Source organism: Gossypium hirsutum, chromosome D11 (genome assembly GCF_007990345.1).
Source record: "Gossypium hirsutum isolate 1008001.06 chromosome D11, Gossypium_hirsutum_v2.1, whole genome shotgun sequence".
NCBI lineage: Eukaryota > Viridiplantae > Streptophyta > Magnoliopsida > Malvales > Malvaceae > Gossypium > Gossypium hirsutum.
Genome location: NC_053447.1, coordinates 72,720,190 through 72,738,264, shown reverse-complemented (window position 1 = coordinate 72,738,264; position 18,075 = coordinate 72,720,190). Strand labels below are relative to the sequence as shown.

Genomic DNA, 18,075 nt, shown 5'->3' with positions numbered 1-18,075 from the left:
GACTAACAATATCTGTTATCTAACAAACAGTAACCCAAAGAAAGCAAAAATGTCTCAAAGACTCAAGCTTATGATTGGATTACTCTCTGGACTTGCGGGACTTGCGGGACTCAAGCAAAAATGTCTCTTTTAGTTGTTAACCGACTAAAAAGGGTGAAAAGTGAACCTGCAGTTGCTCTAGCATCTTCATCAACCAACAAGGATTTGCTTCCACAGGTGTTCTACAAAAGTCTCCTCAAAGCTACGGATGGATTTTCTTCTGGTAATTTAATTGGTGTAGGTAGCTTTGGCTCTGTTTACAGAGGAATTCTTGATCAAAGTGAAATCATTGTCACAGTAAAAGTGCTGTATTTACATCGAACAGGAGCTTTAAAGAGCTTCATGGCTGAATGTGAAACTTTAAGCAATGTCCGGTACCGCAATCTTGTAAAGTTAATAACTGCTTGCTCGAGTGTTGATTTTCAAGGAAATGAATTCAAAGCTCCAGTCTGAGTTCATGCCTAATGGGAATTTGGAGAGCTGGTTGCATCCAGTTCCAAATGCAGGAGGTAATGGATCGGAATATGATCTGCGGATTTTAAGCCTCCCCCAAAGACTAAACATTGCCATTGATGTTGCCTCTGCTCTAGAATATCTCCATCACCGTTGCCAAAAACCAATCGTTCACCGTGATTTAAAGCCTAGTAACATCCTTCTTGACTACGATATGACTGCTCATGTCAGTGATTTCGGTTAGCAAAGTTCATCAAGCTTGAAGCCACAGAAAGCAGCTCAGCTGGGCTGAAGGGAACTCTCGGTTTCGCTGCACCAGGCATCATCCGTTGGTTGTTTTTACCATAAAACACATATAACAACAATGTTTATTGTTTTACAGGTACATTGTTACATGAAATTTTGTTAGTGAGATGAGATTAATATTATCTATTATTTTACTTTTGCATTGCTTATCTTTCTAATATCCAGAGGTACCATTTTTAGTTTTGTAGAGTATGGCATGGGAGATATGGTTAATGGTTCCTCTTGTTAGAAATGTTTACAGGGAAGAGGGGTACTGGTGAAATATTTAAAGATGGAATGGACCTCCATAATTTCGTTAAGAGAGCATTGCCTGAAAGATTATCCCAAATTGTAGTCCATTGTTTGTTGCAGGAAGGAGAGGGGAAGAAGAAGAAGAAGAAGAAGAAGAAGAAATAAGCAATGAAGACATTTGCATCCTAGTAGACATCAAAAAGGACCAAATACAGGACAGTTTGAAAGAACTACTCAAAATAGGAGTTGCCTGTTCCAGGGAACAACCTAGAGAGCGAATGAAACTGAGTGATATTATCAAAGAATTGCAGTTGGTACTAAGACTTCTTATTGGATCTGCCATTGAATAAGATGAAACAGAATTCGGAAATGAACCCCACCCTTCTTTTCTAGAGCTATGATTCATCTGTAGTGTTCCAAAATGTCTGAGATTGTTCTATCTTGTTGCCAGGGTCTAGAATTTTGTATATCAACCTCTAGATTCAGTCGCTCTATTGAAAAATGCATGCATTTATCTATTCAAATGTGGGGATTTACGACACTTATCCTTATCTAAAGAAATAAAATATTTTTTTTTGAAATTTATTAGTACCATATAAATTTAACTATTTTCTAAAATAAATCAAATTATATAAATGTAAAGAATAAGTTGTTTTTTAATAATGTTCCATATCTTATATGTTTAATAATATTTTATATATAAATAAGTGTTTTCATATTAATATTCTTAATTAATTTAAAAAAATTTTGATTAAAAAAATTTTAAAAGGGAGGCATTCCCCACAATTTTCTTATTTTCTCAATGTGTGCAAAACAATAAAAAGATAATATTTCCAGGATACATCACAATTAAGAAATACTATTCCCAATATATAATACAATATCTTTTCTTGAACGAAGTAATTTTTCTTACACTTTTAAATGGATTAATTGCACATTTAATTTCAATAATGTCAAGAATCAAAAGTTTGTATTGTACTTTTTGCACTTAGATTTTGATTTAAATGATTGCACCTTTAAAATTGAATAATACCAAAAATCACTCAAGAGAATAAAAAAAAAATATCCCATATTTTTACACTCGAATTTGACTAAGTGTCATTTCAGAAAGGTCATAATACTAAGTATTGTTTAGAAAGGTCATAAAGTGGTATTTTGAAAAGGTCAAAACACTAAATATTGTTCAGAAAAGTCATATCCTTTTGGTGGCTAATTGCATTTTATTATAATCACCACCATTCATTTGCAAAATGTTAACCTTTAGCCACCATTCATTTGCAAAATGTTAACCTTTTGGTAGCTAAGTGCATTGTATTGCAATCACCATTCATTTGCAAAATTTTAACACAGTATTGGAATCACCACAATGGTAACTTACTAAAACCTTAACCTTTTGGGAAATAGTCATTCATTTGCAAAATCTTATTTTACATATCATTATTTGCAAAATCTTAGCATTAAATTGGTTGCAAAATCATAATACTGTATTGGAATGCATTGTAACTGTATTGGTTGAACAATATTAGTACTGTATTAGAATCACCATGACAATTGTATTGTAATAACCATTCATTTGCATTTGCAAAATCGTAGTACTGTATCTGTAAAATGTAACAACTAATTTTTCAGTGGTGTTAGAAATGATGGTTTTAAAATCTCATTTTTTATTTTCGAGTTCATAAATATATATTTATGAGGTTACTATTAATGTTTATTAAATTTTGGTCCCTTAATTTTATCAAATTGATTATTAATTAAGGTATTGTGATTATATTATACTTATAAATTTTTAATTGATCAGAGGACCAATTGAGGAATTTGACCAATTTTATTTGGCCAAACGGTGGTGGATGTTAACTATAGTCCACTAACTTGTCGAATTTAGATTAAGGTATAGGTAACTTGTTTTCTCGAGCGGCCGCCTCCTTTACTCTCTCCCTTCCTGCGACTCCATTGCCCGCCTAAGCTTTGGAGGGAAAAACACCAGGTAACTCTTACTGTCTTTCAATTCTTCTTCCCGTATCACTTTTCTCAACTTGGGTTTAATTTGCTTTTAAATTTTATATATGTTTGTTCTCGTTTTCATCATATTTTGAGTTTGACATGGTGGTGAATCTATAATATGGTGCTCATGGTGTTTGTGTTGTTTTCTCGTATTGTGATTTAGTAATTATTTATATGCTGCTCAGGGATTGGCTTGTCGACCTTTATTCATCAGGTTTTTGTTTGTTTTTTTATTCAGAACCTTTGAAAGAGGGAAAACATGAGTTTGATATCTCAAAACCCAGTGTCTAGAAACAAGGTGAAGGTTAAAAGGGATGATGAAGTGGTTTCGATTAATGAAGATACAAATGACACTGAGAATGGGTTAGAATCTGATTCTGAAATCTCTAAGTTGAAAAAGAGAAAGAAAGAAAAAGAAAAACAGATTGAGGTTGAGCAGGAGACAGAAATGAAAAAGCTTGAAAGTTTTCTTTTCGGGTCGATTTATTCCCCCCTTGAATTTGGTAAACAAGTGGAGGAAAAAGCTCACGATGTTGTTGCTGAAGACGGTTCTGCTTTGTTCTTCTTGGACAGTTCCACGAACGATGTGGAATTGTCCGAGGAAAGTGATTATGAACAGAAGACTTGTAAGGAAAGGAAAGCCGTTTGGGTGGATGAGGAGGAGGAAAGAACCGTGATAAACATAGCTAAGGTCAATAGGTTGAGGAAGTTGAGGAAAGAAGAGGATGAGAGTGTGGTTTCTGGTTCAGAGTATGTCTCGAGATTGAGGGCTCAACATGCTAAGCTGAACCCTGGGACAGAATGGGCCAAGCTAGATTCAGGGTTAAGGAATGATCATGGTTATGATGATGAATCATCTGACGAAGAAAAGGTTGTAGTGGCAGCTTCTGGTTATGGAAACGGTGAAGTTGTTGATGATATTCTTAGAACAAATGAAGATCTTGTGGTGAAGAGTAGGGTTAAATTGTTGCCGGGGCTTCTTGAGTATTCGAGACTCGTGGATGCAAATGCTGAGGAACCTTCCAATGGCCCAATAAATTCAGTTCAGTTCCACAGGAATGCACAGTTACTACTTGCTGCTGGATTGGATCGGAGGATCAGGTTTTTCCAGATTGATGGTAAACGGAATACCAAAATACAAAGTGTTTTTCTTGAAGATTGTCCGATTCGTAAGGCATCTTTCTTGCCTGATGGTTCCCAGGTCATTATAGCAGGGAGGAGGAAGTTCTTCTACTGTTTTGATTTAGTGAAAGCAAAAGTCGATAAAATAGGACCACTGGTTGGTAGGGAGGAAAAAAGCTTGGAAGTTTTTGAGATTTCCCCTGATTCTAGCACGGTTGCGTTTTTGGGAAATGAAGGTTATATCTTGTTGGTTTCATCCAAAACAAAGGAGCTGATTGGAACACTTAAGATGAACGGAACAGTCCGCTCTCTAGCTTTTGCTGATAATGGGAACCAATTATTGAGCTCTGGCGGGGATGGAGAAGTCTACCATTGGGACTTGAGAACTAGAACATGCATCCATAAGGCCGCTGATGAAGGCTGCATTAATGGTACGGCTCTTTGTACATCACCGAATGGAAGAATGTTTGCAGCTGGTTCTGATAGCGGGATAGTGAACATTTACAATAGGGATGAATTTTTGGGAGGTAAAAGGAAACCAATCAAGACTGTCGAGAATCTAACCACCAAAGTCGATTTTATGAAGTTTAATAGTGATGCTCAAATACTAGCTATCTGTTCTACCATGAAGAAAAACAGTTTAAAACTGATGCATGTCCCATCATTTACAGTCTACTCTAATTGGCCTCCACTGAATAAGAACTTACAGTATCCCCGCTGTCTGGATTTCAGTCCTGGTGGTGGTTTCATGGCTGTTGGAAACGCCGCCGGCAAAGTGCTACTATACAAATTGCATCACTACAATCATGCATAGAGTGGATCTGTACCCCTCTAAACTTGTTTGAAGCATCATGTACTCATGTAAGGTGAGTTCATTCAGCTGCAATATAGTTTCAATCGTCACCATATCTGGTGGGTGAACAACCTTTCTTTTCTTTCATTCGATCTTTTGGTTTTTGCCTTTACTTATAAGCAATGATCAAAGAGCTTAAGTTTTGGATACAGTAGCTTCAAACACGTTCCTAGTATGCGAACTTTTTGGTGGTTCTAGTTTTTTTCTGATCTCTGTTATAATTTCGCTTAGTGATATCTTATTTAACAATTTTGCCTTGCTTTATTGATATTTGGAGACTACTCTTTTTGTTTTTTTATCATTACAATGTTGGTATCATACACTACACCACTATGCAGGTTCATACACTACTACACAGATGAACCTGCTGATCAAACCTTCCTCTTAAGTATGGATGAACTCATTTCAATCATTGACTCTATTGCTTCACTTCAATTTATTTTTATGGATATGTATGGTTTAGAATAATAACTGTATTTGTAAAAAGAAAAGCCAAAATCTTCACCCATTTGGGAGTTCCCTGAGCATAAAAGTGAAATTCTTTCTTTCTGTGGAAGAGAAAGTAATGTGGAGAAAAATGATAGACAGTGCGATTAGTGAAATTAGATATTGTAATGATATTGTAGCGTGAGATAAAAAATAAGTAGCTAAAAAATAAGTAGCGTGAGATAAAAAATAAGTTAAATCACTTTCCATCCAAAATTTGTAATCCAAAATCTTAAGTATTTGGAAAATTTGGGTGCACTCTTCCTGATTTGCCATACAATCAAACTTGGGGTTCACTCTTCCTAATTCGAGCATTTTTAATCGTTAGTTTTTGATGAACAGTTTCGCATACCATATGTACTTTGAGGGTAGCAACTGATTCTTTTCTTCACATGGAAGTTCCTTTTTTTTTCCTACCAAGTTTATTTATTTGAAAGATGGTGTGTGTAGCATATGAAATTCATTCTCTTCTCGTATTATCTTATTGAAATTCTCATGAAATTTTGTAATGATTTAATAATAACGTTATTGAATCATTAAAATTTGTATCAATCTGAGACACCATTTTAATGAACTAGACGAGATAGTCTTATAAAATTCAATTATTCGACTATTTTGGATCTTAGTTCTAACAATGTAAGCCGAAATGTTACAATATTGGATGAAAAATAATTAAAAGGTAAAAGCAATTTTTAAATTTGATCATTAGGAAGTAATAATAGGAACCATCTTTGTGGGTAGATACTGCGAGAAAAAGGCTACATACTTTTATTATAAGTTACGAATAACTGCAATTTCAAGTGAAGTGAAAAATCCCCCATTAGGAAGACAACGACATCCAAAACCTTTACGGGACATCCAGCAAAGAAACCACCTTTTTAAGGTGCGTGGATTATGGAGTGCACTGTTCAGTTTTCCTCTTTAACCAATGAGAAAACACCAAAGAAATTCTTCAGCTTAGAGTCACTCAATCTTTGTCTCCAAGTCACGTTACAAATATCCCACCCTCCCTCTATGCCCATCTCTAAGACTAGCATGTGTATATAGAGAGAAAGCAAAGCATCCAACTTCACCAATTTCCTTCACTGAGCAACAAAAATGGAAGGACAATACGAAGATGTGAGGTTGGGAGCAAACAAGTACAGGGAGAGACAGCCTATAGGAACAGCTGCTCAAACCCAAGATGACAAGGACTACAAGGAACCACCTGCGGCTCCACTTTTCGAGCCTGGCGAGTTATCCTCATGGTCCTTTTACAGGGCCGGCATTGCAGAATTCGTGGCCACTTTCTTGTTTCTTTACATCACTGTTTTAACCGTAATGGGTGTTGCCAAATCTTCACACAAGTGTTCAACTGTGGGGTTTCAGGGCATTGCTTGGGATTTTGGTGGCATGATCTTTGCTCTTGTCTACTGCACTGCTGGCATTTCAGGTACAATAGTACACACTACTTAATGCGTTCAATTAATCTTGGAAATAATTTTTTATATGGTTAACAGTATTCGGGGATATATATGGTTCAGGGGGTCACATTAACCCAGCTGTAGCAAGGAAGTTGTCGCTGACTAGAGCAGTCTTTTACATGATAATGCAATGTCTTGGAGCCATATGTGGCGCTGCTGTCGTCAAGAGCTTCCAAAAGACTCAGTATGAAAGGCTAGGCGGTGGTGCAAACACCATTAGCTCAGGCTATAGCAAGACTAGTGGACTTGGAGCTGAGATTGTTGGCACCTTTGTCCTTGTTTATACTGTCTTCTCTGCCACTGATGCTAAGCGTAATGCACGGGACTCCCACGTTCCTGTAAGCAGAATTACAGTTAGCTTTCCTTTTTCGTAATCATTTCGAAATTATTGTTTCTAATATTTGAATGAATATTAGATATTGGCACCTTTGCCTATTGGGTTCGCAGTCTTCGTGGTCCACTTGGCAACCGTTCCCATTACAGGAACAGGCATTAATCCTGCTAGAAGCCTTGGCGCAGCTCTTATTTACAACAAGGACCAAGCATGGGATGACCATGTAAGTCTTCCCAACTTCATCTTTTCTAGTATTTTTACCAGCTCAACAACCAGATTATTATATTTTAGCCAAAAAGAAAGAGTTGATTTTAAAGGTTCTCTAATGCTAAATCCTCTTTGGTTGCAGTGGATATTCTGGGTCGGACCTTTGATTGGAGCAGCCCTGGCTGCTTTATACCACCAAATAGTGATCAGAGCCATTCCTTTCAAGTCCAAATAATCGATAGATGATGGAAACAGTGATTGATAAGTGAAACTATTGAGTCTATGATGATGTGTTCCTTTCCATTTTCCTTTTCTCTTCCTCTGATCCTTTTCTTTCTTTTTCTTTTCTGGATGTAATTAAATGATGGGTCAAGGTAAGGATGGTGCATATGTTGCGGTAGTTCCATAGGAGAGAAATTTATGTCACTTGTGCTCCCGTTCTCAATGTATTGATCCACTATTAATATGGAGAATTGGCCACTTCCTATTCTGAATAAAATATTGATTGGAATAGTTGACTTTATAACTTTATGTATGACCGTAAAATAGACTGAGTTTGTAGCGTGATAATGATTTCCCCAATCACTGTGTATAGAGTAATATGATCCCCTACATCTACGTGGCATACTTGAAAAAGACATACATTGAAATTTTCTCGACGGCCAGATTGTAATAGCTGATACAACCTGCCATGGTTCCCCGCATATAGGCCTGCGTATGTAGAAACCTATATTACCTTCTCCTTTTTACTGTTTGGGTGGGGTGGATTGTTTCTTCAAAAAAGATATGCTCCACTCTCTGCTGTCTTTGGTCCTACAACGATTCACCAAAAGAGAAGGAGAGAGATTCTTAACAGGGTGCTGTCATTTTCTGCTTGCAAACTTATTGCAGCAAATGTCAGATTCAGTGGTGAACGTTGACAGCAAAACTGCAAATAACGATCGTTAAGCATTGCAGCTGCTATTTTAACCCTCCTGGGATGGCGTGATTAAAAATTAGAATGAAGTGGCCAAAGTGCATTTCAATTTCATGTGCAACTTGCAGAGAAATAAAGTGGACAATAATGAGAGGGAAAAAAGAAGTGCAATGTACTTTATATATCGCTCCATGTTGCCTTAAATTGTACGTCTTATAGTAGTAGGTGGGACCTGAAAATTACATGTACATTTTGCAACCAAGACGGTGGGCACTGGGCTCCTCATGAAACTTTGATTCAATGACAGCAACCAAACAACAAAAGAATGGAGCCACATCATGCCAACAGCAGCTTGCCAAAAATTACAACTAATCCTATATTTTCTTTTACCTGAACGGTAACTAGACAATTATATTTGCAGGAAAGCGGGTTTCAGATGAACGGATTTCTTTGCTTTGCTGTTCATTTTTCTGCCCCACCTGTTTGTCATTTTCACCAAGAAAAAAGCAAAATAATATATTTCTTAGAATTCCAGTATCCTAGTGACTATTTTCTCAGAACAGTAAGCTTATAACATTGGTTACAGGTCACATCAGGATCACTCACGGCACTGCACTAACCAGGAAGAAAATTCTTACAAAATTTCAAGTGCTTTTAGCTGAATGAAAAACTAGGACCATAAAAAGGGGTTTGAAGAGTCTGGAGTCTTTTCAATGACAGAATGATCTTAAGCAATATAAGGAACAAATGAAAGAATAAAACGTTTTATTCTCATCTCATGAAGGTGATGAAAAGGGAGAAATGAAGAATGAGATGCTTGAATTAGTGGCTCTTAGTACTATAGGCTTTCAGTCCAAGATTCTATTATCAAGATCAGTCACCTAATCAACCTACCATTTATTTCCCTAGAAGATTAAGTAGTTTGCCATTAACATAAACTTGAATTTGCGAAAAGCAGGGACATTTTAACCATGCATGAGAAGAAGATAGAGGAATTGTGGCTAAAAGAACAAAGAACATCCTTTCATTTCTTCACTTTGTCTATGATGAGATGCGAATAAAAACATCACACATTCACAGTTGTGGCCAGGAAAACATGAATTATTAGAGTCCATTATCAAATTTTTGGCCTTTGTAGTACAGTCTGTCATTTTGCAGAAGACACAGGCCCTCACGGGGGCATTCTATAGAACGCATGAAATCAATCTAAACAGATAATGCAGACACACGACTACTATTAGTAGAAGCCCCCAAAGATATTTTGGTTCAGTGGTTCAGAATTTGAATGATAAATCACAAAAGCCACCTTACCAGACCACTCTTTCAAGTGATAGCTAGGACTAGTTTGCATCTATAACATATACACATGTAGTTTGCATCTATAACATATACACATGTGGCTTGGACAAAGCTAGCTGAAAATCACTGTTAGGCTGGAACTTCATCTCATTAATTCATAATAATGCCGTCAGAGAACTCTTTCCACTTCATGAATTTACTGATGTTGCATTGACTGCATCTGGAAAAGAGTGTTATAAGATCCAAACTGAGATCTGGGAAGTGTTCCTCTTGGCAATTGTTTTTCCTCCAGCTTGGTTCCATATGAAGAAATCCCACACAAGGGGGAGAGTAAGGCGTTACCAGTACTTGTCTGATTGAAAACCATGGCTGCAACCCCTTCATTATGTTGCTTCCACTCAAAATCAAATAGCTCTTTAGTTGTTACACTGGGTACTTTCGACTGCTGCTGTGACTGTATGACTGCAGAAGAATTGTTTGGAGACAAAGGCTTGCTGTGATCCGGAGAGGAAGAGGGTGTATCGGGGATGTTAACCGTGGTGATATCATGGATACTGGTCCTCTTCTTATCCTTCCCACCCGTCAGCTGCCTAATGAAGTATTTTTGAGCATGGCTTGCCACCTGAGTTGGTGTTCTAGTCATCACGAAATTGCGTGAAATATTTCTCCAATCCCCTTTACCATACTTTTTAAGACCCATTAGAAATTGCCTATCAGTAATCATCAGATAAAACATCATAAGCTCAGTTGCTAGAGGATGCCAAACAAGTCAAAATACAGAATTTACTTCCTCTACATATAAACATTACATATTATCCAATCATCATTAAACGAATAAAAAAATTGGCAAAGATATAAATAATCGAGAAGGCCAAGCAAGCAACTTACCTGTGTTCTTCTTCAGTCCATGGCACCCCTTTCTTCCTTTCATGATCAGAAGGTCGAGACCCAGACCCTCTTTTACCACCAGGAGTGTAATAGTTTCTAATTCCATCAAAGCCCTGACTATCATTAACCCACTCCAATCTAAAAGAATCAGTGGTATACCCAGGAATTGGAATCAATCCCGCCTCTATATCACTTACATCCTCTTCCAATTCTCTATACTGTTTGATGACATCTTCAACAGTTTTTCCAGGAACCATTGCTGCCACTTTAAACCATCGGTCAGGTGTGTCTGTATCATATAAAGCTAGAGCATTTTCGAAACACTTGTTCTCTTCAGCACTCCATTTTGTTCCCTTGCTCTCTTGAAACAACCAATTCCAAGTTTGTAAGTAAGAGGTTTGAGATAGAACTTGAAGTCCCCGATTAATCATGATTAAAAAAAAAAACTTGCTTCTCTCCCACTTTGAAATGGAGCAACTCAAAGATGTAAAAAAATGCAGGGAAGTGACTTGTTAAATGAGCAAAGAAGTATCAAATCTTGAAAGCCTTAGACATCCATAACAGATCTAAAATCATACAGAATAACAAGAAAATCTATATGCAAATTAAAATTCAGAAACTTAACTCATAAAGTGAAAGATTAAAGCTGGAAAAAGAATACTTGAAATCCATCAAGCGAGAAAAGAAACAGAGAGGATATAGAGAAGGGGAGTGTTATAAGTGAGTGAATCTTTATAGGGTAAAGCAGAAGCAAAGAGAAGAAACAGAACTATGCTATTGTTTATGTGTAAGCAACACAGAGAGGGGGCAAAGGTGGGGAGTTGTGAGCAGTGAAAATGGAGATTGTGGGATACTGTTGCGGCCAAAGCAAAGTTTTTTTCTTTTATTTGGGGGGGGGGGTAAAAATTGAGTGGAGGCCAATGAGAAGTGAGAATGAGGAAATGAAAGGGACAAGGTTCGTGAAAGGAAGTGGGTGAGTGACTGAGTGTTGTGTTTTCTAGTGATTTTATGTGAAGGAGAAGGAGAAGACACCAACCTTCGCAATGGCGCCGAGTACTGACATTTAGCTGTCGCACGTGACATGTTTGTCTCTTGTCATCTATTTTTAATAGGGATTTCCCTCTTGTTTTTGTTGCTAAACCTGTGATTAGCACATAGATTTGGCTAATGGAAACTGCATAGCTCATAATATAACTCGGGTTTAATTTTGATTTTCATGATTTTATTTTTTAAAATGGATAAATTGCACCCAAAGTCACTAAATTATTAGTAAGTTTATATTTTAGTCTTCTAACTTTAAAATATTACAAAATAATCACTAAACTATTCGAGAATTTTTTTAGTACAGTAATTAATTAATTTTAAATTCAAATTTAAATTTATGTTAAGATATATATATGAAATAAATAAGTTATTTTTCGTCATGACCAAACATATTTAATTCAAATTTTTTATAAATATCATCTTGTCTTCTTAATAATATAAAATGAATATTTATTAGCAGAACATAATGGATGTTGCTTTCCATGAGTGCCCATAAAGGAAAGAAATAAACTATTACATGAAGAGTTTTAAAGGAAAACATATCAGCGTGAGATATTTGATGTAATCATGTGTCAATTTATAAAGTTTGGGTAAATTGGTATATTTACTTTTTTCCCCCTTTTTTTTATTCCTAAATGTTAGTGTTTGGTATAAAGTCAATTTGCTGCTTACACCCTGTGATTAAATCATTTACAAACTCACCCAAAATTATTTATATGATCATATCTTTCCTGGACATTCATTATTACTTTTAAATTATCGTAAAATACTCGTTACAAAATCCATTTATATATTTTCATTGCTGGGTCCCATTTGTTTAATTAAAATTGACAAGTCAATGATTTCGATAGCCTCCCTACCCTAATTCATGACTGTCTTTTTCACAAACACATCCAATTTCATTCCTCCTACCCCTTCAACATCAAACACCCGTATAAATACATCGATATACGTATTAGATTACAAGATAAATTATTTTTTTCTCTTAAATATTTAATTTATTTGTACAGTTAAAAATCAATGCGACTTATTATATATATCTTACATTAACATACATAAATCAATTTTTAATAAAATGATCCGTATATTTTTATCTAACGTATAAAACTTTATTTACTCATTTTTTTAATAAAGTGGATAAAATACAATCCAATTTAATATAAAAACTCTACCATTTAATTTATATCAAGAGTGAAATCTATTCGCAAAAGTCGAAGTAATTCTAACAAAAATTATTTTATATTCATGATGTCCGTGAAATTTTTTATATAAACTAGACCGGATTTTTCAATCATTCTCTTATTTTTTAATTATTTTATTTTAATTCTTATATTAAAATTAAAATTAAGATGTTATATTTTATTAATTACGAAGTTTTCATCTTTTATTATTATTAAGATTATATATGATTTTTAAAATATAATACATCAAAAATATTAAAAACATTAAAATAAATATTTTTAATAAATTAAAAAATATTTATACTTAAATAATATTAAAATAGGTGTAACTTAATAAGCAAATACCTCTGAAATAGTAACAAAATTAACAATAAGATAAGAGTTATACAGTATTTAAAGAATAACAACAAAATAGTAGTAACATAATAGTGAAATGATAGCAAAATAATGAGAAATTATTTTTTTTTTTTTTGCTAATCCAGGCCAAGCCTAGGTTAAAAAAGTTTTACTCGAGGCTCAACTTATTTTGGTAAATAAACCTTATTTTTTAGTTCAAGCCCATTTTTTAAGTTTGTATTTTTATCTAAACCCTTTCACTTTTTGAACGGACCTTCAAGTTGCACAAGTCTATAATGAAGTCGACTCTAGCCTTTTTAGGACATAATTTAAGCCTATATTATAAATTTTTTTAAAATTTTCTATAATTAGTTAAATAATGATTAAATCAATCTCGCAAGTCAACGTGTGAATAAATAGTTTTAAATATAGATTTGTAAAATAAAATAAAAATAATTAATAAAATAACATTTCTTTAAATTGGATCATTAGAGAAAAATATTTAAATATTTTTATATTTTAAATGGGAGATGATTTGATATTAACTCAATTTAATGTACACATAGTTAAAATATGTTATAAGTTCATATACTCTTTGTAAATTTAAAATTTAGTTCATGTACTTTTATTTTTAAAAATTTATTTTCTCTACACTTTAAATTTTAAAATTCAGGCCTGTTAAATTTTTTGTTAAATCTATTGGTGCGACATTTTGAAAGAAGAAAAATACTCACTTAGTAGCCATGTAACTAAAAAATGGCGTTATAATAAATTTGAATTTAATAAAATAAATTAACAGTGTTAATAATTAGATTTACATTTTTAAATAAAAAATGAAGTGATTAAATTCTTTAAAATAGAAGTAAAGGATTGTATTAAGAGTATAGGTACTTATACCAAATTTTAACTTATATAAATCTATTAAAATCTCTATATTATTAGAAAAAAAATATTTTATAAATTAAATTTTAATAATAAAAAACCAAAAATGTTAGAAAGTAAAAAAAATATATATATATCGATATGAATAAAAATTAACATATATAAACACACTATTCATCAACCTCAGAACAAATTGCAGAGTGCGTGTAAATGCCCAAATCAATTCCAATACTAGAGCACTGTGCAGTCTCTTCTACTTCTGATGGAGCTTCCTCAACCCAATAGGTAAATCTTCTTTTGCAAGCAAATGTGCTACTTTCTTCCCTTGCTATCTGTTTTGCATCCCATATATATGCACTCACCAGTCACCACCGATCTGTCTGCAACTTGGCATGTAATCTTCTTGACAACCGTAAGAGAATCTCCTTCAAGCATCACATTCCGAAAACCCAACTCCGCCGCAACTCTCCCAGCTTCCAAGCCTGCAATGGCTTCCGCCGCGAATGGGTCAGGTATATGCTCATGCCAATTAACTGCTGTCGCCATTATTTCACCTGAGCTAGCAGCCTTCATGTTTGCATGAAATCCGGCATTGAAGTTTAAAAAACATATACAAAGTTGGAGTTATATAAAATAAATAAATAAATATTTAGACTAAATCAATTTATTAATTAGTATTAAAAAATAATTTTTGAAATTTAATTTTTTTCAGAATTAATTCACAAACCGTTTTCATCTCCATCAAATAAATAATGGATAAAAAAATAAATTTAAGATTATTTACTTTACATAGTATAATTAATTTACAAAAAAAAATATTATTATATTATCTCATCTTCAAATAGAATAATATTTTATTTCTCAAGTACCATTATTATTATTTTAACATAATTCGATATTACCTCTTTGAAAAAAATTTATTTTAATGATTCATTCTTCTTTAAATAATTTTAACTTATTATTGCTAACGATCTTCATTTTTTTACCAATAATTATTTTTATATGTTACTTGATTGAATATACATTTTATCCAAAAAAAAATTGATTGAATATACCTAAGTACGGAATTGTATTTATAAAGCTAAAGATAAATTTCAATTGGTATATAACTCTAATAATAATTAAGTGATTATTAAGATACTTACAACTCGTTTGGTTGTTAATGTAAAAACACGAGGAAAAAGCTTATATTATAATAGTTAAACATAAAATAAGGAATAGTTGGTATACATTTAAACTTGAAATTAAAAATATGAATAAAAAATCTTGTAAATAAATAAAACCTCTTCAAAATAAGCAAAAAAATTTCCTTCTCTTTTCTCAAAATAAGTCATGTGAGTAGTTAAAAATTACTAATTGAGATTATTTTATTACTAACTCATATACTATTGCCATGGGCCGCAAATCAAAGTCTATGACCATTGCATACAGAACAATCCTTGGAGGTCAATTGATTAAATGAAACTCGTTTGAATCACATAAATTGACTCAATTTGTGGAACACATAAGAAACCTATCTACTTAAACAAATTACCATGATGAATATTGTAAACCTTTAAAGATAAGATTGTATAGAATTTAAATCTTTTACGACTCTCATATTGTAGATAGGCTTTAACCTCAATCGTTGATGTAATTTAAACAATATCGTTGGATTTGGAGGAGCTCAGTTATAAATAGAGACAGTTCTTGTCATTTGAAAATCACTCAATTGTAGTTCTTCAAAGTAATAGAAACATTTTAAGAACTTTTACTCAAACACTTGGTGCACTTAGTTTTATTGTAGCTTTTTGTTTCGAGAGATAAACTGACTTGGACAGATTTGAGTAAGGCTATATGGCTTGTCAAACTAAAGTTTTAATCCCATGTCACAAGAACATGAAAAAATAATACTCTTACCAAAGTAGTAGAGTTCTATTCAATTAGTAACTCTATTTTACATAAATAAAATTAACATAATTGTTTTTTACAATAAAAATTTATTTTTATAATAATGTCAAAAATAAATTATAATTATTTTTAACTAATAATTGTAAATTAATTTATATTTATAACAATTTTTATATTTTATGATAAGAGTTCTATTTAAGTAATAATTCTATTTTAAAATTAACAAATTTTTTTAAATAATAATTTTAAATTAAATTATAATTATTTTCAAATGTCAATTTAGTAATATGATGAAGAATAAAGGATATTCTCATTGGTTCAAATATTTCTTCAAACTCTTGCTTTTATATATACTAGTTTCTAATGTCATATGCGTTGCATGTGATTTTGTGCGTTTGATTTTTACTTATTTTTTAAATAACATGTTTTTTATTTTTTGTTATTTATCGTTGATAATGATAATTTCTCTTAATTTTTAAATAACATACAAATTTTGAACTATATAAGAAAATAAACTATAATGTTAATTTGAAAAAAATTAGGTAAAACAACCTGCATCAATTACAATAATATTGATTAAAAACCAATGGTTGCAATTCAAAATAAACTCACAAAATATTTTTCACCTGCACCAAATAAATAATACATAGATAAAAAAATTTTAAAAAAAAACCAATTTTAAGAGTGTTTGCTTCTTTGAAAAAGCGTTTCTTTAATGCTTCATTTTTTATACAATTTTAACTTATTAATGCTAAAAATTTCTAATTTTTACCTGTAATTTTTCTTAAATGTTATTTGATTGAATATGACTAACTAGTAATTGCTATTTATAAAACTAAACTTAAATATTAATTGGTATATAATTATATTATTAATTAAGATACTCATAGTTCTATTTAGGTAATACCTTTATTTTACATCAATAAAATTAGCATAATTTAAAAAAAAATTAATTTTTAACTAATAATTGTAAATTAAATTATAATTATGGTTAACATAAATTTTTTTATATTTTATGTTTAAATTTCTATTTTGATAATAACTTTATAACTCTAATATTAATGAAAATGCTTAAAGTTCTATTCAAATAATAATGCTATTTTACATAATAAAATTAGCACAATTTTAAAAAAATTAACACAGCTCTTTTACATTAAAATTTTAAACAAATTATAATTACCACATTTTTTTCATATATATTAGGCTTAAAGTCTATTCCACTAATAAATTTATTTTTAAAATTAATACAACTTTTGTCAATTGAATCTTAGTTCGATTAATATCGGTATTGTTGTCAGTGCAGGAGGATGTGGATTTGATTGCGATGAAATGCATTATCTTTTTATTTATAAATTAGAAAATGATTACAAATAATTATAGACATTGTATTAAAAAAATTGTCCATACCTTCAATTATTCTACTCATTTTTAATTAATTACATATATTCCCAAAGTTTTTTTTTTATTTTTCTAATATATATGGGGCTGTTGGGAATGATGATTATTGCTTAAACAAAGAAGAAACGATTCCACTTGTGGAAAGATTCCAATTCTTTGGTAAATTAATAATGTACAAAATTGGTAGTGCATAGCTTTCTGTTTTTATATTTTATACAAATTGGTGGTATTAAGCCTAAAGGTTGGTATATTGATAGTTATGTTTGAGTATTTTAGGGTTGATATTTAAGATTAAATCATTTCATGCACATATTTTTTTAAATATTTATAATTAATATTTTATTTTAGTTGTGTCTAATATTTTCAAAAGTATTGTCAGTCTTTCACAAGAAAACAAAATAATGTTGTGGATTACTTGGTAAAGATGATTATTGGAGATTTAAATACGATTTGCACTTTGAAAGAGCCTCCAACGAGTGCTCGAGCATTGTTGTTGAAAAATTCTCAAAATTTGGTTTAGTTTATGCAATTTTTGCAAAAAATTAGTTCGGATTTCTTTTGCCTTGGGGTTGAAAATTTAAAATGATCAAAGATGATTAACAATTTGCTAAGCAATAGAATATAATTACAAATAAGAAAAGAGATTAGATGAAAGAAATAAAAATTGAAAATGGCAGTCGAAACTCTTCGGGTTTATGTATACCCATGTCAAGTGTATATCTATAGAAAAGCAATAAACTATG

The 18,075-nt window shown here is 32.1% G+C and overlaps 3 protein-coding genes and 1 pseudogene across 5 annotated transcripts; 3 read left to right on the top strand and 1 right to left on the bottom strand.

Moving 5' to 3' along the window:
* The first annotated feature begins 30 nt into the window (after positions 1–30).
* Positions 31–1,547, top strand: LOC107898071 (probable LRR receptor-like serine/threonine-protein kinase At3g47570; annotated as a pseudogene).
* Positions 1,548–2,903: 1,356 nt separating this feature from the next.
* LOC107898850 (U3 small nucleolar RNA-associated protein 18 homolog) lies at positions 2,904–5,276 on the top strand. Its single transcript, XM_016824414.2, has 2 exons — positions 2,904–3,016; positions 3,272–5,276. The coding sequence occupies exon 2, from the start codon at positions 3,293–3,295 to the stop codon at positions 4,967–4,969; it is 1,677 nt and encodes a 558-aa protein (XP_016679903.2). The 5' UTR covers positions 2,904–3,016; positions 3,272–3,292; the 3' UTR covers positions 4,970–5,276.
* A 796-nt stretch (positions 5,277–6,072) lies between these two features.
* LOC107898852 (probable aquaporin PIP1-2) lies at positions 6,073–8,011 on the top strand. Of its 2 annotated transcripts, none has more exons than XM_016824417.2 (4): positions 6,073–6,926; positions 6,994–7,295; positions 7,374–7,514; positions 7,641–8,011. In XM_016824417.2, exons 1-4 carry the CDS (start codon positions 6,593–6,595, stop codon positions 7,731–7,733), a joined length of 870 nt encoding a protein of 289 aa, XP_016679906.1. In that variant the 5' UTR covers positions 6,073–6,592; the 3' UTR covers positions 7,734–8,011. The 2 variants fall into 2 exon arrangements, with proteins under 2 accessions (XP_016679906.1, XP_016679907.1); XM_016824418.2 differs by having other exon boundaries at positions 6,271–6,926; positions 7,018–7,295.
* A 1,486-nt stretch (positions 8,012–9,497) lies between these two features.
* On the bottom strand, positions 9,498–11,629 carry LOC107898851 (transcription factor DIVARICATA). Of its 2 annotated transcripts, XM_016824416.2 has the most exons (3): positions 11,227–11,575; positions 10,602–10,962; positions 9,498–10,423 (listed from the first exon to the last, which is right to left on the bottom strand). In XM_016824416.2, exons 1-3 carry the CDS (start codon positions 11,228–11,230, stop codon positions 9,910–9,912), a joined length of 879 nt encoding a protein of 292 aa, XP_016679905.2. In that variant the 5' UTR covers positions 11,231–11,575; the 3' UTR covers positions 9,498–9,909. The 2 variants fall into 2 exon arrangements, with proteins under 2 accessions (XP_016679905.2, XP_016679904.2); XM_016824415.2 differs by having other exon boundaries at positions 10,602–11,629.
* Between the last annotated feature and the right edge of the window lie 6,446 nt (positions 11,630–18,075).